Consider the following 21,096-nt stretch of genomic DNA (forward strand, 5'->3'; position numbering starts at 1 on the left):
ATCCGGGTGCTTCAACACCTATTTTAAAATATATCTTAATTATGTCCCTTTATTCAAGTTCTTGTGGGAAACTTTTTAACATTTAAAGCATCTGATATTTCATTAAAGCATTCAGAAGTCAGGAAAATCAAACCCAGAAGACAAATTCTTGATCCACAGAAATGACACGAAAGCTTGCTTTTTGTTTTGCAGCATTCAGATGAATAATATGAGTTGATGTCTCTGCCTGCATATATATATATATATATATATATATATATATATATTTTTCCTCTTTATTGTATTTCTTGAGCTAAAACATAAAAAATCCATGTCCTGACATTTGAGCATGGCATATACAGATTATGTGAGTGCTGACACACACACACTCACTTTCTTGTTTCGGTTGACGCTGAGGAAATAGGCGCTCTCTGTGTCGACAAACGGGGGACCCCAGGCTCTGGTGTCATCACCTGCACCTGTTCAACAAAACACACAACAATTCGCACAATCCTTTGCTCACACTGTGCAGAAATGCACTATGAAGAAAGTGGAATAACGTGAGGTCAAAAGAAAGGCATAAACAAAGAAACCAAAGACACGGACTCACCTGGTCTCTCCACCTTGATCACCTCAGCTCCCAGATCTCCCAGGATCATGGTGGCGAAGGGACCAGCCAGAACTCTGCAAACAGATTACAGTATTTCATCTATATCTGACAACTCTACCTCTGATCCTGGAGCAGAGGAGAGTAAAAAGTACATGAAAACTGAATATTACTGCAGTATTCAAACGGTCTTACCTTGTCAAGTCCAACACTCTGACGCCCTCCAGTGGTCGAAGGTTTTCCTCTGTTGAAATGATTCAGATGGTGAATCAGATAAACAGTGAGATGACAGGAGTCAACAGTCTGTTTACAGAGATAAAGCTCCTGTGATTCAGAATATACACCTGTTAATTAGTCTTGGTTTATTTAACTGGGACAGGGCACGTAAATAAACATTACTGTACATGTGAGCTGTTTTTCACACAAGACACACAACCCAATGAAATGAATATTAATGTTAATAGAAATATGGAGTAAATGATCAACATTGTGCTGCATTATTAGACACTAACGGAAACATGAAGCAGAAGCACAGACAGAATACAAAATACATAAATCACATGACACAGTAATATTTGAAGTTCAGATACGTAACATAACAGCAGAGGTGGAAGAAGTACTCAGATCCTTCACTTAAGTGAGAGTAGAAAAACTCTGGACTAGCAATACTCCATAACACGTAAAATTCCTTTACTTAAGTAAAAGTACAGAAGTACTATAAGCCAAATGTACTTAAAGTATGAAAAGTAAAAGTACTCAATTATGTAGAATGGCTCCTTTCACAGTTATATTATCATAGAATATTATATTCTTCTGTTTTTGTCACTAACGAATACTCCTCAGAGCATTTTAATGTTGTAGTTCCTCTTCGTGGAGCCAATTTTAGATACTTTGCATACTACTGGGTAGTATTGTAGTACTGCATCGTAAATTAGATTTTGTGGGGTGTTTTATGTAAAAAGTAACTTTGAGTGTCAAATAAATGTAGTGGAGTAAAAAATACATTTCCCTCTGAAATGTAGTGGAGTAGAATAAAAAGAAAAATGGTAATATTCAAGTAAAGTCAAAATTGTACTCAAAATAATAATAATAATAATAATAATAATAATAATAATAATAATTGTGTATCAAGTGTTTTAGAGGAACAGCTCATCATCAAACGTGTCTTTTCACAGTGTGCAGCTAGCTTGACAAACCCGACTTAGACTTTGACCAACAAGGCTAATAAAGTTTAAGTATCCAGTTAATGAGAGGAATGTGAGTCCTGTCACTCTAATGACACATTTAATAAAGTTTTCAACGTTCCCGGTCAGTTTTCTGTGACGATACCTGATTTATTTTATCACGTCAGGAGTGTTTTTATCGATTAGCATACTAATCTCCGTGACAGAGTTGTTTGGCTAATATTAGCCAGCTAGCTTTAGCTTCAGCGCAGTACCTGTTTGTGTGTGTGACAGCCACCGTCCTCCGACCGGACACCTCACCGGGTGACTCCTCTGCAGCTGTGAAGTGAAATCAACCGGACAGAGAGCCGAAAGACGGCTTTTCAACAGTCTGAGAGAAGCCGACATCTTGCAACCCGTTAGCGTCAAGTTACACTCACCGCAACAAGACTTCCGGCCCTCGCTTTCAAAATAAGAGTCAAGTTGACCTCAAGAAGTAATGGTTTTCAGAATTGTTTTGATAACTTTTTCTCCAAAACATGTCACTCAATCATTATCATTACATTGGGGTCACCGAGCTAAGAATCCATTTTTTTGAAGATAAATCCCTGATTATGTTTGAAAGGCCCAGAAGGTCGTTTCCTTTATCGCTGCTCTGAAAGTATTTTAATCCTCAAAGGCTCTAATAACCACCTGTAACAAAAAATACTCCCTCTGCTGCACAACAAAGATGATTTCTAGTCTGTTTCCAGAGTTGGATCTCTTTTAACTAATCAAAACAAAGACAGCCGCTGTTATTTCTCTGTTAAAGCAGGTAAAGTACTCATTATGCTACAGACTGAAATTAATATATTATCTATTATATTTCTGGACTTATAGCAAAGAATGTATTTTAGGCAGAAGATCATGTAGGCGGGCAACAGGAAAGCAGGAAGGAGACAAAGTTCTTCTGACGTTATAAGGACAACTGCAGCAGCACGTCTGTGGAGAAGCTGTCCCAGGACAGAGCTCACATTGAAGAGTTGAACGTTGCCAAATACTTCTTCAGCTGACCTATGACCAGATCCATTGTTCAAGGCAGGGAAACCTAAACTAGTTAGCTGGGTTACATTCATTCATTAGTTTGAGATGTTCAAGCAGACACATGTGATTTATAGTAAGTGATGAGGGGAGGAACAGTCCTGACCAGGTGGTTCAGGTACTGGACATGAAACCAGGAAGAGGGCAATAAAACTGAATGTGTTCAGTGAGTCCAGACTCCAATTGTTTTGACCGAGGAACAGGCGGGTTTATTCTGAAGTAATCATAACTACAACAATTGATGTCAGGTGGGGGCCAATTAGCCTGGTGTCAGATCTGGACAGTGATTGGTTGCACCTGAGCATGTTTATAACGGTTAATCCAAGGGGCTGATCCACACCAAGTATTTCACTAATTCAATTTGGACTTAGTTTTAAACCAAATAGATGTATTTACATAATTTAAACATATATCATATTATATCTCTCTGGATGTCATATTAAAAAGATGATCTGATCACACACACAGATAAACTCACCTAATTTCCTGTAAATGGACAGGAAGCAGCACAGACCATGTGATCATGTGATGCAGTCTCATGAGAACCGAGAGGGAACCTGAAAGTGAAAGTGTTCTCGGAGCCGGTATCTGGTGTTCAGTGAGTCCAGACTCCATTTTGAGAGGACAGAGCAGAAGGAGGGAAGCTGAAGGCTGAGGCAGGGTGAGTGTTCATCCAACACTTTATTATCTGACTGTCAAAGTCTCTGAGTCCGTCGTCTCCCTGAGGACTGGAGAGGAAAGACATGTTAGACTGGGAAATGGACTTCGTTTACTTTTCAAACATAACGGTTCTCTACGAGGACACCCGCTTCGACATGTTAACGGTTCGGAAATTGAAACCCCCACCGAGCTCTAACGCACGTGCGACTGTGGAAACCGCTGAGTGACCGCGCTGCCCCGCATGAACACTTGGACTCCTCTGTGGACACAAAGTGCTGATTGGCTGAATAAAACACATTAAACCTGCAGGAACCAAGAAAACAAGCAGATATTTAAAGAAAGGTGACAGGAGGAGAGCTGGATGCTTCTGTTAGACTGGACACTGTGTGTGTGTGTGTGGAGGCGTGTGTGTGTGGAGGCGTGTGTGTGTGGAGGCTTGTGTTACTCACGTAGTGGGGACATAAGTCTGTTTACACAGTCACATTGTGGGGACTCGCCTTCCTTTTGGGGACAAATTACAAGTTGCCATAAGTTAAATCATTCAAATTTAGGACGAAGACTTGGTTTAAGTTTAAGGTTAAGGCTAGGGTTGGTCTCCAGGAAATGAATGTAAGTCAATGTAATGTCCTCTGAAGTGATGGAAACACAACTGTACACTGCGTGTGTGTGTGACTTCCTGTCCTCTCAGTCTTGTTTGTGACTCTTGAACAGACGTGTTTCTTCATTCTTGTGTTCGGAGATCACAGTCAGTGTCACTGTTTTACCTCTCAGACTGACTGAAGTCCAGAAGATGAGTGTTTGTGTGGAGGAAGAGGAGGACAGAGCAGAGTCTGCAGGATCCAGCTGTCTGTCTATGAAGAGTGACCGGTCCAAAAGTCATCCTCTAAACTTCAGTCATGAACCTGGACCCTCAGACACAAAGTAAGAGAACTGATACTAACTCATGCAATGTTTCTGCTGGTAATACTTTGCCATGGTGGGCCGCCATGACTAAATACTAAAGAAAAACAAAACATTCCCAGTCATCTGATCCACTTCCTAAATATGCTGTCGTTGTTGCTGCTCAACGGGGTTGTTACTGCTCAACGGGGTTGTTACTCTACCCATATTAATACATATGATAATAAATGGATAAAAAACAAAACACCACAAATACTTGTGTACTACACATATAGCCTATATCCCAGTAGTTTTAACGCTAAGTTTAAACTTTTTTAACAATTGATGGTTTCATAATACCTGCTTTCTGTGTCCATGCCATGTATAAACAATGTCATAAACAATGTCTGCATTTTTTTCAGTAGTACATTCCTTTAAAATGTCATGGAAAATGACTTTTTAAACTGTATTTAATATATATTTTCTTCATGTAATTGCTAACTAAAATGTGTGACATGGACAAAGAGAAATCATTCGTCCCGTCTTCCTCTTAATGTCTCTGACAGCTGTCAGTCACCTAGAAAAACTGTCATCTAATGGAAGAGGACTAAAACAAACTTTTAAACCTCCTGATTAGAATTCATGAAGGATTCATGTGATCTGAATAACAACATGTTGGTGTTTGCAGAGTTCAGTACAACAGACAGAGAGCAGAGTCTGCAGGATCCAGCTGTCTGTCTATGAAGACTGACTGGTCCAAAGATCTACCTCCAGACTTCAGTCATGAACCTGGACCATCAGACACACAGTAAGAGACTGTTTCTACTGTAAACTGACCTGATGAAGATGATGCATCGAGGATGAAGACAAAATGTTCTGCTGAAAGATTTATATTCATGATGCAGAGCTATTAGTGCAGATACTGTTTCAAACTAAGATGGATCTTATTTTATTTCTGAGAGCCTCCATTTCAGAATTGACTCTTCAAGAAAATATTCAGCTGTTTTCAGTCCGGCTGAAGTCTGTAAAGATTTAGAACTATTCAAAGTCTGAAAGAATCTGCTTCAAACGTGTAATTCCTTCATGTTCTCATGTCCTCAGAACATGTTGTTGGTTTGGCTCTTCCTCAGATCAGCTGTTCTGACCCACCAGATGCATCTTCAATCAGGTCATATCATAATTATATAGAACATGTGGTGAAAAGTCTTTGGTAGAAAAGCTTTGCTCACCTTGATTCTGTGTGTCGACGCTTTGACTTTGCTCTTTAACTACTTCTATAAAATATGGTGAAGAACACTGAAGCTCAAAGGTCCACTTACTAATGATTCAGAGCTCATAACTGAAAGCTTTGAGTCATCAGTAAGTGGATTGTTCCTAAAGGTCAAGAACAAACACCCACTGGCAGCACTTCTATAAAAGTTATCTGCAGATGAGCAGCAGAAAATGGTCAAATGTAGATTTGGACCACTTCTCAGAGTTCACAGAGAGTGACAGGAAAGATAGAGGGAATGAAATAAAAAAAGGCAACCATCAGGACTTGAACCTGTGACCCCACTGTTACGTGTCTTAGACTTCTGGTCTACCACAATTATTTAGACCATTTCTAACCTCAGTTTAAACCTAACTATTCAAAATGCTGCTCCCAGAGTCCTGACTAAAACAAGGAAGTATGATCACATCACTCCAGTCCTCACATCATTGCACTGGCTTCCAGTCCGCCAGATACTTCTGCTTGTCTTCAAGGCACTCAGTGCCCTAGATCCCAAATACGTCACTGATATGTTGATACCCTATGAGCCGCCACGAACTCACGTCTACTTACAGTTCATTGGGTTAAAACTAAACATGGCGAATCAGCGTTTAGTGTTTATGCCACATCTGCCTGGAACAGACTTCCAGATGAGCTTAGATATGCTCCAACCTTCACCACTTTTAAATAAAAATCTTTCTGTTTTCCACTGCCTTTGAATCTTAGCCTTAGGGTGTGTTTCTTCCCATTGCTTAATTTTCTTTTAAATCAAATTTTGTGTTAGTTTGTGCTATTGTTTTTTAACATGTTTAAATGTTATCATTTCTTTTTTACTCTTGTTTGCTCTTGCCTGTTTGCTCTATTGTTTTTATTCCGTGTGCCTCTACTTTTTATTGTCTCTTTTCCCATATACTCTGTGCCTTTGGGTATGAAATGTGCTATATAAATACATTTGCCTTGCCTTGCCTATCTTAAGCTAAGCTGCCCAAAGTGACAGTGAAGGACATAATCAGCTCTCTTTAATGGAAGGCTTTTACTGTGAAGGAGCTGCAGGAAGTGTTGAGGTTGTATTAATAACAAACTACAGGCAGATCACTAAATGTTTAATAAGACAGTCAGAGAGGAAAAGCAGCTGATGAGTTGAAATAAAAGGAACAATCATCTTGATTACAGACTGAATTCAAACAGACAAGTAAGGACACTTTGACTGTTCTCTGTGACCATCTGAGCCAAAGCTCCATATCTTTCATCAACAGTCAGCAAATCATTGTAGTGATGAAGAAATGTCTTCACAGAGAGAGGAAGAGGAGGCATGTTCCTGTGGAGGAGCAGCCGTCCTGCTGTGCTTTGTGTCAGGACGTCCTGAAGGATCCAGTCTCTACCAGCTGTGGACACTGGTTCTGCAGACGCTGCATCACCTCATACTGGGACCAGTCTGCTTCATCAGGAGACTCCTCCTGTCCCCAGTGTGGAGAAAGATCCAGAACAAGATCTGGACTGCAGACAGCCAGTCAGACCAGCACTGTACACAGTAAGACTGTACATCTGTACATCTTAGAAATGTGACATTACGTTTATTTAGAGACTTAAAATAAGTGCATTCAGTCATGTGGATACAACCCCAAAGTTACAAGAATCATACAAGTACATCACTTTCATCAGATAAGCTGAACTGCTTCAAGTGCAACATTTAGTTTTCAAGTTTTCAGTTTCTGCTGTCCTGATGTCAACGGGGAGCTCGGTCCACCGTTGTGGATCCAGGACAGCAAACAGTCGTGATTTTGTCGAGCGGTAGCCGGGCCCCCCCTGGTAGTGAGGGAGTAGCGAGCCGATTGGCAGTCGCAAAGCGTACTGGAGCCATTCACAGCACAGTAGACAAGTACCAGAGACTTGAACCGGATTGGAGCAGCCACCGGTGGCCAGTGCAGGGTGAGGAGGAGCGGTGTAGCGGAGAACTTGGGGAGGTTGAAGACCAGCCGGGCCGCCATGAACGACTGACTGAGCGAGCGGTCATTTACAGGGGCCAACCTGAGATGGTCTCCCCCCTCAAACCAAAGCCACGTCTGTAGCTGAACTGGTTGGATCAACACCAGTCTGCTGGTGACTCGAGAGAAAGCTCTGGTTTTAACACCCCACCATAAAAATATAGGTGTTTTTCTTATGTAGCAATCGTCACAGAGATTTGCAGCGCTTTGTTAGCGGTGCTGTTCAATAAAAACAGGTCTACACAACAAAACATGAACTTATTCTGCATTATTTGATCGGTGGATCAGTTTTAAATATCAGGGAGGAAGGAACAGCCACAGAGAGCTGTTTAGATGAAGAGCTGCAGACGACCTCTGCTGTCAATCAAACACGTTCACCGACACAGGAGATCATCTGATGTTCCCCAAAACTGGACTTTATAACCTTTCCTTCTCTATATATTCTTATCTTGATCCTTTTTATTGGTAATAGAAATAATCAGCAGACTGTTAAATGTTCTTTGTTTTGTCATTTTCTTCTCTTTTTTTAGTGGACGCTGGTCTGCAGAAGGTTTTAGATGAACTTAAGATCAGTCTGAGGAGGAGATGTGAACGTGTGACTGAAGGAAGTGATGAAACAGGAAGTGGAACCCTCCTCAACAGGATCTACACTGAGCTCTACATCACAGAGGGACAGAGTGAAGAGGTTAATACCCAACATGAGGTGAGGCAGCTTGAGACGGCTTCCAAGACGGAGACCCTCCACGACGCTCCGATCAAGTGCCACGACATCTTTAAAGCCTTACCTGGCCAACAGAGACACATCAGAGTGGTTCTGACCAACGGCGTCGCTGGCGTTGGAAAAACCTTCTTAGTGCAGAAGTTCACTCTGGACTGGGCAGAGGGCTCGGAAAACCAAGACGTCGGTCTGGTGGTTCTGCTTTCGTTCAGGGAGCTGAACTTGATCAAAGACCAGCGGTACAGTCTTCTCACGCTGCTCCATGTTTTCCATCCAACATTACAGAAGGTCACAGCAGAGAAGCTCGCTGTCTGTCAACTCTTGTTCGTGTTTGACGGCCTGGATGAAAGCAGACTGTCATTGGATTTCCACAACAACGAGGTTGTGTCTGATGTCACACAGAAGTCATCAGTCAACGTGCTGCTGACAAACCTCATCGAGGGGAATCTGCTTCCCTCGGCTCTCGTCTGGATAACTTCCAGACCTGCAGCAGCCAATCAGATCCCTCCTACATGTGTCGACAGGGTAACAGAAGTACGAGGCTTCACTGACGCCCAGAAGGAGGAGTACTTCGGGAGGAGATCCAGTGATGAAGAGCAGTCCAGCAGAATCATCTCACACGTCAAGACATCCAGGAGCCTCCACATCATGTGTCAGATCCCAGTCTTCTGCTGGATCACTGCTACAGTTCTGGACCACATGTTGACTACAGACCAGAGAGGAGAGCTGCCCAGGACCCTGACTGACCTGTACTCATACTTCCTGCTGGTTCAGACAAAGAGGAAGAAGCAGAAGTATGATGAGGGACATGAGACGAGTCCACAGGAGCTGACGGAGGCTGACAGGGAGGTTCTTCTGAAGCTGGGGAGGCTGGCGTTTGAACATCTGGAGAAAGGAAACATCATGTTCTACCAAGAAGACCTGGAGCAGTGTGGTCTTGATGTCACAGAGGCCTTGGTGTACACAGGAGTTTGTACAGAGATCTTCAAAAGAGAGTGTGTGATCTTCCAGAAAACAGTGTACTGCTTTGTTCATCTGAGCATTCAGGAGTTTGTGGCTGCCGTCTACGTGTTCCACTGTTACACCAACAGGAACACAGAGGTACTGGAGGCTTTCTTGGGGAAGACATCTCTGGATGTCCTCCTGAAGAGAGCTATGGAGAAATCCCTTGAAAGTAAAAATGGCCACCTGGATCTGTTTGTCCGCTTCCTTCATGGCCTCTCTCTGGAGTCCAACCAGAGACTCTTAGGAGGCCTGCTGGGTCGGACAGACAACAGTCCAGAAATCATCCAGAGAGCCATCAACAACCTGAAGGAGATGAACAGTAATGATATTTCTCCTGATAGAAGCATCAACGTCTTCCACTGTCTGACGGAGATGAAGGACCACTCAGTCCATCAGGAGATCCAAGAGTTCCTGAAGTCAGAGAACAGATCAGAGAAGAAACTCTCTGAGATCCACTGCTCAGCTCTGGCCTACATGCTGCAGATGTCAGAGGAGGTTCTGGATGAATTTGACTTGAAGAAGTACAACACATCAGAGGAGGGACGACGGAGACTGATTCCAGCTGTGAGGAACTGCAGAAAGGCTCTGTAAGTCCAGATGTGATTAACATTATGAATTACTGTAGATTAGTAGTTTAGTTCTTCAAATATACACACTATAAAATTTGTATTACTCATAAAATAGTGGTCCACAATGCAAACATTATTTGTCAGTTGTATTTTGTCAGATTTTCTTGAGCTGTTTCAAATGTTGTGAGTGCTGTTGGTTGTGTTTATAGCTGTCAAGTTAATGAACACAATTATTCTATTTACTTCTAAAAATTGTTACATTTTACAGTTTTATCTTCTATTTATCTTCCTTTGGGTGACGGGACGACATGCAGAGCTGGTAAAACAAATTATGGACTTTAGAGGCTGTGGTTGAGGTTTTATCACAACAGCATTTAATCATAATAGCAATGAATTCAGTAAAGCTGTTTACATGTGTAGGTTCTGCAAGGTATCTTATATAATACAGTGAATAGATTGTCTATTGCGTAGTGGCACCCAGGACCCGTTCCCCAAAGGAGGTGCCAGCAGCCAAATTCAAGCAAAGAAATCTGGCAAAAGTAGATGGATATGACCATGTAGCAGCCACACAAATCTCGCAGAAGTTGGCGCCCCACCACAAGGTCCAGGAGGTTGCTGCATGGAATGCGCCCTCACTCCCAGTGGTGCCGGAGCACCAGTTCCTTTGTTCACCTGCTGAATCAAAAGCAAACAAACAACTGGTCTTTTTTCCTGAATGCCTCTGTTTGTTGAATGGGCCTAGACATAATCCTGCTTGATCCTCCTCACCCTCCTCCTGGGTGGGCAGAGGGATCGCAATTCCACTGATTGATTCAGATGAAAGTCTGAGAGAACCATCAGCAGGAATGCCGGATTCGGACACAATATTACTCCTGCGTCATCTGGCAGGAATCTCTCCCACTCTTTTAGCTGATGTCACTGCTATGAGGAATGCAACCTTTAGCAACATCCACTTAATGTTCACCTACTCCAGGTTGCTCAAAGGGCTCCTGTCCTAAGGCAACCAGCACAAGACCTAGGTCCCATGTTGGGATGGCCAACCTCCTGCTGCACGATGTAAGCCTCTGCGTTCCTTTCAGGAACTGTGAGATGAGGCCTCAGTCACCCTCGGCCATCCTATTACCCCCAACACGAGCTACCGTGATTGCTGCTACCATACCCCTAAGGGTTGAAGGTGATTTACCTGCCTGAAGTAGCCCCTGCAGATGCTGGAGCACGTCTGGAGCTGTGCATGTCAATACGTCAACTCGGTTCACCGTGCTCCATGACACAAAAAGTGCCTAGCAATATGAATATGTCTCTCTCGTTGATGGTGCTTGAGCACCCTGCATGGTCTGAACCCCTGACTGCGCAAGCCCCATGCCGAACAGACTGACCCTCTCAGGGCCCAGGCCCAAAGTTTGAGCACCTGTGGAAAGAGATGTGCCTGACTCAGAAGGTGCTGGTGAACCGGAAGTTCCCTTGGTCTCCTGACCAAGAGAGGTGTCACCCCTGAGACCCACGTCATGTGAGGCCAGTTTGGGGACACAAGGATCAGCCTCACCTCGTGTGCATGCCCATGTCCACAGCCTATGTGTTATCCTGCAAAGGCGTGCTTGTTGGCATATGTGCCTGTGGAATTTAACATTCCAGAATACATTTTTCAGATGCTCAGGAAAGAATGTTGATGACATCAAATGCATGAGAAGTAAATATAAACTGTCCTCTTTCATAATAACATTTTGTAATATATCTGTCTTGACAGACTTTCACACTGTGGAATCTCAGAGACTCACTGTGAAGTTCTGTCATCAGCTCTGAAGTCCAACCCCTCCCATCTGAGAGTGCTGGACCTGAGTAACAACAAGTTGCAGGATTCAGGAGTGAAGCTGCTGTCTGCTGGACTGGAGAGTCTAAACTGTAGACTGGAGACTCTGAGGTCAGGTCACTGACTGTAACATATTAAGTTTTTTGTATCCTTTACAGAAACTTTCAATTTTCATAATTAGTACAGTGGCTTCAATATCTGTGTTGAAGTCATTCGACTAATTTTAGGGAAAAGCTAATTGATTAGGACATAATAATGCTAAGCTACACATTTAAAACCCAATTACTTCTGATTGGATTATGAATGGATTTTTTTTGACATAATCTATTTTTTATTCAGATTGTGGCGCTGCACTTTGTCAGAGACCAGCTGTGCTTCTCTGGTCTCAGCTCTGAAGTCCAACCCCTCCCATCTGAGAGAGCTGCAGCTGAATGACAACAAGCTGCAGGATTCAGGAATGAAGCTGCTGTCTGCTGGACTGGAGAATCCACACTGTAGACTGGAGACTCTGAGGTCAGTTCACTGACTTTCTGTTACTATTGTAGATCTGATATGTTTAATTAACAGTTTAACCTAATTCATGTACATACTTAACTTACATCCATAAAGTTGTAAATGTGAAGTTGTGGTGACACTAAACTGCAGTCATAAGGCTGATATTATACTGATCCACACTGAGTATTTTCATGCTGAAGTCTATTTTCTTCTTCAGTGGTTTAGTCCATTGACTGTGGCAGAGCAATGTTGAGCTGCACATTTAAAACCTTAATATAACAAGAAACATCTACACTGGATAATTCACTCTGGACCTCTGAAACACCTGATTTTCATCCGTCAGACAGTAACAAATATATTCAGTATTTTCTTTTTCCAACATCTTTATGAACCTATATGATGCTTATACTGACTGAGTAGTTTAAACTGAAGATGCTTTGATTTTATGACTCCGAAATAGTGTAGATGTATTTTGTTTACATTTCCCCAAAATTCCTGTTGGGTTCAGGTGTTTGGAGTTTCCATTTTCTAAACTTCTACATTCAAAACCTTCTTCAGCTCTGAACAGATTATTGAATATTGAATAATTTCAAGCAGGAACATTGTCTTCTAAAGTTACATAATTTATTCTTTATTCAGATTGAGTTCCTGCAGTTTGTCAGAGACTAGCTGTGCTTCTCTGGCCTCAGCTCTGAAGTCCAACCCCTACCATCTGAGAGAGCTGGACCTGAGTAACAACAACCTGCAGGATTCAGGAGTGGAGCTGCTGTCTGATGGACTGGAGAGTCCTCACTGTAGACTGGAGATTCTGGGGTCAGTTCACTGACTCTCTGTTACTATAGTAGATCTAATATGTTTGATTAACAATTGAACCTAATTTATGTTCACACATAACTTACATCCAGTTGTGAAGTCCTTTTGTTCATATTCTAATTTTTCTTGTACTAAATTTAGTCTGCAGTCAAATAAGACTTCTGTTTCTGAAGGAAACTGTAGAAAGTGTCCTCTGTTAGTTGTTAAAGTAAATTAATGTTTATCATTTTTGGTAAATGGTCACATCTGCATACAGAATATCGTTGCAACGTCTCATTGATTAGGACTTAGTAATGAGCTACACATTTAAAACCTGAATGAATTATCTAATTTATTCATTACTCAGATTGAGTTGCTGCAGTTTGTCAGAGACCAGCTGTGCTGCTCTCGCCTCAGCTCTGAAGTCCAACCCCTCCCATCTGAGAGAGCTACAGCTGAGTAACAACACGCTACAGGATTCAGGAGTGAAGCTGCTGTCTGCTGGATTGGAGAGTCCACACTGTAGATTGGCAACTCTGAGGTCAGTTCACTTACTTCCTGTTACTATTGTAGATCTGATATGTTTAAGTAACAATTGAACCTAATTCAAGTACCTAACGTAATAATAACTGTAATAACTTACATCCATGAAGTTGTAAATGTGTTGCCGAGTCCACACTGTAGACTGGAGACTCTGAGGTCAGACACCATGTTTTACTTCTGTGCTGAGATTAATATGATGTGAAAGTTGTGGTGACACGAAACTGTAGACATAAGGCTGATATTATACTGATCCACACTGAGTATCTTCATGCTGAAGTCTATTTTCTTGTTCAGTGGTTTAGTCCATTGACTGTGGCAGAGCAATGTTGAGTTGCACATTTAAAACCTTAATATAACAAGAAAAACCCAACACTCAATTCACTCAGAACCACTGAAACACTTGATTTCTACATTAAATTTCACAATTTCACTCTCAGACAGTAACAAGTATAATATGCAGTCTCAGTTTGTTCAACACTTTTATGAAGCTATACAGTGTTCATGCAGACTGAAAAATCAAACACAAGATGGCATCATTTTTTATGACTGCATCATTCCATTAAATGGAAATATTGTAGCTACAAAATTCATCCTGATATGTTTGGCATCTTTGAAAACTTTGGAGTGGGTTTTATAACTAGGTGTGGGAACAAAGACCATGCCTCAAACACATGCCATTTCCACAAAAGTATTTAAGCACACCTTAACCATTATCCTCCTCCCTTTCACATGACGATAATGTCCAGTAAAACGCTAAACCATGGACCAGGGGCTCCTTCTTAACCCTTCAGAAAGCAATCTGCACAAAGAAGATCAGCAAACTGAAGTCTTGGAGTCCTCCATTTCTTAACATCCAACCTTGTCAGCTACTTCGGTCGCACACAGCAATCCATATTCCCTGGCCCTCTCGGCTTTCATTCTCAGACAACTCCATCCCGCCTTCAGCGTTCGAGGCGCCCCTCTCTGACCCGCTTGAGATGCAGGTGCCCGAACAACAGGCGAAGTCACCGAGACCCAAATCCACCCCGCCAACACTCTGACCGCCCCCCAGCTTCAAACGGAATGGACAGCCGCTCGCCTGAAGTATGCACTCGGTCAGCAAAATATCCCTTTCCACCACTCTAAACTCCACCACTCTAAACTTTTCCAACTGTGGATCAGTGGCAACGGATTCCACACTTACCCTATTCTTTTTACATCTCAAGCTGCCGGAAGCTTGCAGCAGTTCAACCAAGGAGCTTACAGGGGAACACTGGATCCTGAGCTGCTTCCCAAAGATGTGGGAGGATGGTCTGTAGTAACTTCAACAACCTAGGATGCAATGCTTCAAGCTGTTGATTCTTCCACACCTACTCCTTCTGTTGCAGAGCCCATGCCAGACCAACTTGTCCTCATAATCCAGCTTGTGTGTATCTCAATAGTATCTCAATCTAAGTATCTCAATACCCCAATTCAAATCAATACCCTAGCTACTGCCGTAAAGAATAACCCAGGCCACCAGTTCGTAAACTTTCTCATACAAGTTTTTACACACGGCTTCCACCCAAGTTTGCAGGTTATGCCAGATTCCTCCTACACATGCCACAATTTGCAGTCAGCCATCTCTGAGCCTGACACAGTCAATAAACTCCTTGATAAGGAAGTTAAAGAAACATTCATGATCAGCCCATTTTCCAGTCCACCTTTCCTCACATTCAGAATCAGTCTGATTGGCATAGCTACTAGGAAATATTCAGGGAAAAAGACACTCATCATAACACACTCATCAATTGCAATTCCCAGCCCAGACTCCTCCAAGCAGTATACAACTATTGATCACGCCATCTCCCTCATCTGCCGGGCAGGCCAAGGAGCCTGGTTGTCAAGGCAGACATCACCAGCACATTCAATGTCCTTTCCATCGAACCAACTACTGCCATCTTTTCGGTGTCCTCTGGAAGGGTGCATACTACTTTACAGAGCATCTGACCATTGGGTAGAAGAGCAGCCCAAAAATATTCGATTCTTTATCTGAAGCACTCTGCTGGATCTTGACAAACAACTACAAACTCCCATATGTTATCCATCTCCTTGATGACTCTCTCACTGTCATGCCCTTATCTTCTCCCTCATCATATGGTCTCAACACTATGACTTCCGCATTTCATGAACTTGGAGCACATCCCTGGAATTTCTTAACTTCACCCTCAAGTCCATCTCACTCCAAGCATCCCTGCCAACCGAGAAAATCCACCGGATTTCTTTACTCCTTTCAAATTTCCTTCTGGCTCACAGACCAAACACCAACTTCTCTTGCTGCTAGGTCCCCTCAACTACGCCATTCGTATCATCCCTCAAGGTCGATCCTTCTTGTCACACCTCCTTTCCATAGCCTTACTACTTGACTATGTTACGCTGGACAAAGCATGCAAGATGGAGCTAAAAGTGTGGCATTAGTTCCTCTATTCCTGGAATGACATCTCCTTCTTTTATGATGATCACGTCACCAAGCCAGAAGACATCTAGCTGTCACAGATGTCATCCCGATACTCTCATCCCTCCAGCCCTCACCTTTCCTCCCCCATCCTTTCATCCCTCAACCCTCATCCCTCACTCCCATCCTTCCAACCCTTTATCCCTCATCCCTCCCTCTGGACTCTCAGCCCATTTCTCCAACATCATCTTGGCTCTCCTCCATCCATAATATGCAAAAAACTATTCTAAACCGATGTCTTTATTGGCGTGGTCTTTGTTAGTGAAATTGTGTTTGGCTGCACAACATGAGTTTAGTATAGTATAGATGAAGCCACTGATGAAGCTGTCAAGAGTATAAGAGGTAGTATAAGTCACTACGTCTTTATTGAAGTAGCAGCACATTGTCATTAATATAAATGTGTGACCATCAGTAATAGAATGTTTAATTTGATTTCATTATACATTTAATTTATGTTTAGTTTAGACAGCAAAAGTTTAAGAGGCATGTTCTCAGTTGTAAATGTTAAAAAATATATTTTTATTTTCATGTCTGTGATGCATTTTACAGATACAGACATTGAAACTGTAGTGAAATGTGTAGTGTTGCTGGTATGTCAAAAGATGTTCTAAAGTTACATCATCTATTCTTTATTCAGATTGAGTTGCTGCAGGTTGTCAGAGATCAGCTGTGCTTCTCTGGCCTCAGCTCTGAAGTCCAACCCCTCCAATCTGAGAGAGCTGGAGCTGAGTAACAACAAGCTGCAGGATTCAGGAGTGAAGCTGCTGTCTGATGGACTGGAGAGTCCACACTGTAGACTGGAGACTCTGAGGTCAGTTCACTGACTCTCTGTTACTATAGTAGATCTGATATGTTTCCTTAACAGTTGAACCTAATTCATGTTCATACATAACTTACATCCATAAAGTTGTAAATGTCCTTTCTTCATATTTTCATGTTTCTTGTCCTAAATTTAGTCTGCAGTCACAACAGACTTCTGTTTCTGAAAGAAACTGTAGATGTTATTGATGATCCACAATAACACAATGACAAAGTCGCTCATTTGAGGGAAAAGCTCATTGATTAGGACAAAGTAATGTTGAGCTGCACATTTAAAACCTGAACACATCTGATTGGATTATAAATGGATTTCTATCTACATCATTTATTATTCTTTCAGATTGTTGCGCTGCAGTTTGTCAGAGATCAGCTGTGCTTCTCTGGCCTCAGCTCTGAAGTCCAACTCCTCCCATCTGAGAGAGCTGGAGCTGAACTACAACAAGCTGCAGGATTCAGGAGTGAAGCTGCTGTGTGGTTTTCTGGAGAGTCCACACTGTAGACTGGAGACTCTGAGGTCAGACACCATGTTTTATTAATATGATGTGAAAGTTGTGGTGACACTAAACTGCAGACATAAGGCTGATATTATACTTACTGTGGAAGAATCTTTTTTCGAAGAAAACTTCTCTCAGGTTCCAAATTGAAGAAAAGCCTTCACTTAAACTTCCGGAGAATACAGATGGTTATGATGAGCATTTCATTCATAATGGAGGGAAATACAAACACTCTGCAGAGAATGTATACCCTGACTAACACAGCTGTTTGTATGAGGTGACCAAAAGGCAATATAAACATAGGCTAATTCACATGTTTCACAAGGCCAAAAGACTAATTGAATTTCCGAGATAAGACAATTTACACTTCGATATTACTTACGTTGCTATTGTAATGACAAAAGACCAGAAGCGGCTGATTGGATTATAAATGGATTTCTATCAACATCATGTATTATTCTTTCAGACTGAGTGACTGCAGTTTGTCAGAGACCAGCTGTGCTTCTCTGGCCTCAGCTCTGAAGTCCAACCCCTCCCATCTGAGAGAGCTGCAGCTGAATAACAACAAGCTGCAGGATTCAGGAGTGAAGCTGCTGTCTGATCTTGTGGAGAGTCCACACTGTAGACTGGAGACTCTGGAGACGCTGAGGTCAGTAAGATTAAGATTAAGATAGACTTTATTTATCCCACAGCGGGGAAATTTACAAGTCACAGCAGCAAAGACAGAAAGGTGCCGTAAGTATTTTAAAAAACAAAACAATATACATATAATAAATACAGATATAAAAAATATGGGGAACAAAAATAAATATATACACTGAAAATATAAAGTATGTGCAAATTGTGCAGATTTATGTGCAGTTAAACAGTCTTATAGCAGTAGGGATGAACGACCTGCGGTAGCGCTCCTTCTTAAGGGCCCCCACAGTCTCGTGCAGGGGTTGGTAGGTGTTGTCCATGATGGATGTCAGCTTGGCTAACATCCTCCTCTCCCCCACCTCCTCAATGGAGTCCAGCGGACAGTCCAGACCACAGCATAGAAGATAGCCGAAGCTACCACAGTGTCATAAAAAGTCTGGAGCAGTTTCCTGCACACACCGAAGGACCTCAGCCTCCTCAGCAGGTGGAGGCGACTTTGACCCTTCTTGTACAGGGGAGTGTGGTCAGACCAGTCCAGTTTATTGTTCAGGAGAACACCCAGGAATTTGTAGTTCTCCACCACCTCAATGTCAAAACCCTGGATGTTCACCGGTGTGATGCTGGATGACTTCCTCCTGAAGTCGATCATCATCTCCTTCGTCTTGCTGGCGTTGATGTGAAGCTGGTTGAGCTCACACCAGCTGACAAAGTGGCTGATGGCCTCCCTGTATTCCAGGTGGTTCCTCTCAGACACCCATCCAACGATGGCAGTGTCGTCAGAGAACTTCTGGATGTGACAGCTGACAGTGTTGTGTCTGAAGTCCGAGGTGTAGAGGGTGAAGAGGAATGGAGAGAGAACCGTACCCTGGGGGGCCCCCGTGCTGCAGACCACCACATCAGACACACAGTCCCGGAGCCTCACATACTGTGGTCTGTTGGTGAGGTAGTCGATTGTCCATGAAGCCAGGTGACGGTCCACTCCCGCTCCCTCCAACTTCACCCTCAGCAGTGCTGGCTGGATGGTGAAGTCAAAGAACATGATCCTCACAGTGCTTCCAGTGTTTTCCAGGTGGGAAAGGGATCTGTGTAGTAGGTAGATGACAGCGTCAGAGAACGCAGTGTCATCTACCCCTATTCCGGGACGGTAAGCAAACTGGAGGGGGTCCGGCGATGTGCTCACCAGGGGTCGCAGGTGTTTGAGGATGATCCTCTCCATTGTCTTCATAAGGTGAGAGGTCAGGGTGACAGGCCTGTAGTGGTTGAGTTCCCTGGGGTGCACTATTTTGGGTATTGGGACCACGCAGAAAGTCTTCCACAGGGCCGGGACTTTCTCCAGACTGAGGCTCATGTTGAACATGTGCATGACCACCCCACAGAGCTGGTCTGCATCCTTGAGCAGTCTGGGGCTGATTCCGTCCGGCCCCGAGGCCTTTCTCACCTTGATGGATCTCAGCTCCCTTCTCACCTGGTCTGCTGTTAAGGAGAGGGGGGTGGGGTGGGGGGAGTTGTGGACTGGTGACAGTCTGGTGTTAATAAGGAAGGGGACAAGCAGGGGGGTGGAGTGGAGGACAGCTCAGGGAGGTGTGAAGAGGGGGCAGGATAGGTGGGGGAGGGAGACTGGGCAGAATCGAATCTGTTGAAAAACACGTTCAGTTGGTTAGCCCAGTCCCTGTCTCCACTGTCCTGGTGTCTCCCCTCACCTTTTCCATGTCTTCTTAAGTCCTCTCCAGACATCCCTGGTGTTATTCTGCCCCAGATGTTCCTCCAGTTTCCTCCTGTGGCTCTCCTTGCCCTTCCTTATTTGTTTCCGGAGCTGCTCTTTGTCCCCCGACCTAATGTAGAGGGTCTGAGTCAGTCCATGCTGGTTTCAGCAGTATTGTACTAAACACAGTTAGTATCAGTATTTCCTGTAAACCTCCAACCTCCTCAGTGAAGCTGTGAGAGGAGAATGGTGACAGGCTTCAGGATTGGACAGAAAGACAGAGAGAGAGAGAACAGCCAGCCAATCAGATGAGCCAGAAGCTTGTTGTGATCATGAGTTGACATGAAGACGACTGTTGTTGTTGTGTTCATGTCTACAGGAAATAAAGCTGGATGACAGCTGACAGCATTACAAGATGTGTAGAGACAGTGGTCCTCCTTCATCCAACTGTCGTACCATCAAATCTGATCTCAGACTGTTTGTTCTCTCATTTCAACACTAAACACTGATCAGTTCATCTTTGTCACAGCTCTGAGATCAGTCTGACTGAAGCCTGCAAATCACCGGCTCTTATTTCAAAGAACCACGGTTACATTTAGTAACCATGAGGTCTTTGTCCAGACCAGAACCTCTGCTGAAGTCCAGTAATCACAGCTGACGTTTTGCTGCTCAGTCTTTGTATGAACATGTAGGACCTTTAACATCATATATATATCTGTCCACTTGTCTCTTGTTTTGTCCAAATATTTTTATAGCAGACTCCATATTTACATATTTGTCATGTAACATTTCAAAAGTAGATGAAATGTTGAAATGTGACTGAGACTCTGGTTTTTAACAGCTCTGGACCCTGACAGCAGTAAATCCATCATTAAAGTGAGCAGTGAATATCTCTCTGTTTCTGCAGTAATGATGCGTTCAGGGACTCTGTGTACTGCAGTGAATCTGCAGAGTCAACAGACTCGATGGCCAAAGTCAGCTCAGTGTGTTCACTCCAATACGTTAACATGAGAGCTGAGAGGAAGCTGGCTACGCTGCACAGCCGCTCCACTTCTGGTCTGAGCAGGACTGAGGTCCCTGCTGGTCTTCATGCTGGATGTGCTGCATCACTGACTGACAGCTGATGAAGGGAGTCTCTGTAAACACTGGTTTATGACTTCTGCTGTCTGTCTTCTTCTCTCATCAGATGGAAGCTGTGACCTCCGTCAGAGTGATCAGGGAGGTGGTTGTGTTGAGGGGATCAGCTGTGTCCTGATGATCCACAGAGGTTGAAGCAGCAGCATCCTGCTCTGAGATCAGCTCCACTGTCAGACACACTGAGACTCCCTCACTCCTTCTGCTCCACACTCAACCACCTCCTCCACCTGGATCCTGGACTTTATTTTGTCATTTGTTTTATTCTTTCAGATATTCTGAACCCAAAGTGCTTCTACAGATT

General features: G+C 43.2%; 2 protein-coding genes and 1 pseudogene across 3 annotated transcripts in view; 2 read left to right on the top strand and 1 right to left on the bottom strand.

Moving 5' to 3' along the window:
• sugct (succinyl-CoA:glutarate-CoA transferase) overlaps positions 1-2,172 on the bottom strand; it is a 66,175-nt gene extending 64,003 nt beyond the window's left edge. Inside the window, exons 1-4 of one of the 2 annotated variants that reach the window (XM_070927937.1) lie at positions 2,025-2,172; positions 782-830; positions 590-663; positions 373-458 (exon numbers count right to left, since the gene is read on the bottom strand). In XM_070927937.1, coding sequence (XP_070784038.1) covers positions 373-458; positions 590-663; positions 782-830; positions 2,025-2,157 — 342 coding nt within the window. In that variant the 5' untranslated portion in view covers positions 2,158-2,172. Of the gene's footprint in view, positions 1-372; positions 459-589; positions 664-781; positions 831-2,019 lie in introns of both variants that reach the window. The other variant, XM_070927936.1, reaches the window with a different exon arrangement.
• A 1,261-nt stretch (positions 2,173-3,433) lies between these two features.
• On the top strand, positions 3,434-9,916 carry LOC139304093 (protein NLRC3-like). Its single transcript, XM_070927935.1, has 5 exons — positions 3,434-3,490; positions 4,261-4,410; positions 5,057-5,176; positions 6,913-7,148; positions 8,133-9,916. Exons 2-5 carry the CDS (start codon positions 4,280-4,282, stop codon positions 9,914-9,916), a joined length of 2,271 nt encoding a protein of 756 aa, XP_070784036.1. The 5' UTR covers positions 3,434-3,490; positions 4,261-4,279.
• Positions 9,917-13,283: 3,367 nt separating this feature from the next.
• LOC139304095 (ribonuclease inhibitor-like) lies at positions 13,284-20,708 on the top strand (annotated as a pseudogene).
• Positions 20,709-21,096: the final 388 nt, after the last annotated feature.

This window comes from Enoplosus armatus, chromosome 21 (assembly GCF_043641665.1).
Source record: "Enoplosus armatus isolate fEnoArm2 chromosome 21, fEnoArm2.hap1, whole genome shotgun sequence".
NCBI lineage: Eukaryota > Metazoa > Chordata > Actinopteri > Centrarchiformes > Enoplosidae > Enoplosus > Enoplosus armatus.

Excerpts from the sequence above, each read along its gene's own strand:
- LOC139304093 (XM_070927935.1), top strand. The coding sequence starts at position 4,280 with ATGAGTGTTTGTGTGGAGGAAGAGGAGGACAGAGCAGAGTCTGCAGGA. Across the intron at positions 4,411-5,056 it reads CCTGGACCCTCAGACACAAA|AGTTCAGTACAACAGACAGA; the intron begins GTAAGAGAACTG and ends TGGTGTTTGCAG. Across the intron at positions 7,149-8,132 it reads TCAGACCAGCACTGTACACA|TGGACGCTGGTCTGCAGAAG; the intron begins GTAAGACTGTAC and ends CTCTTTTTTTAG.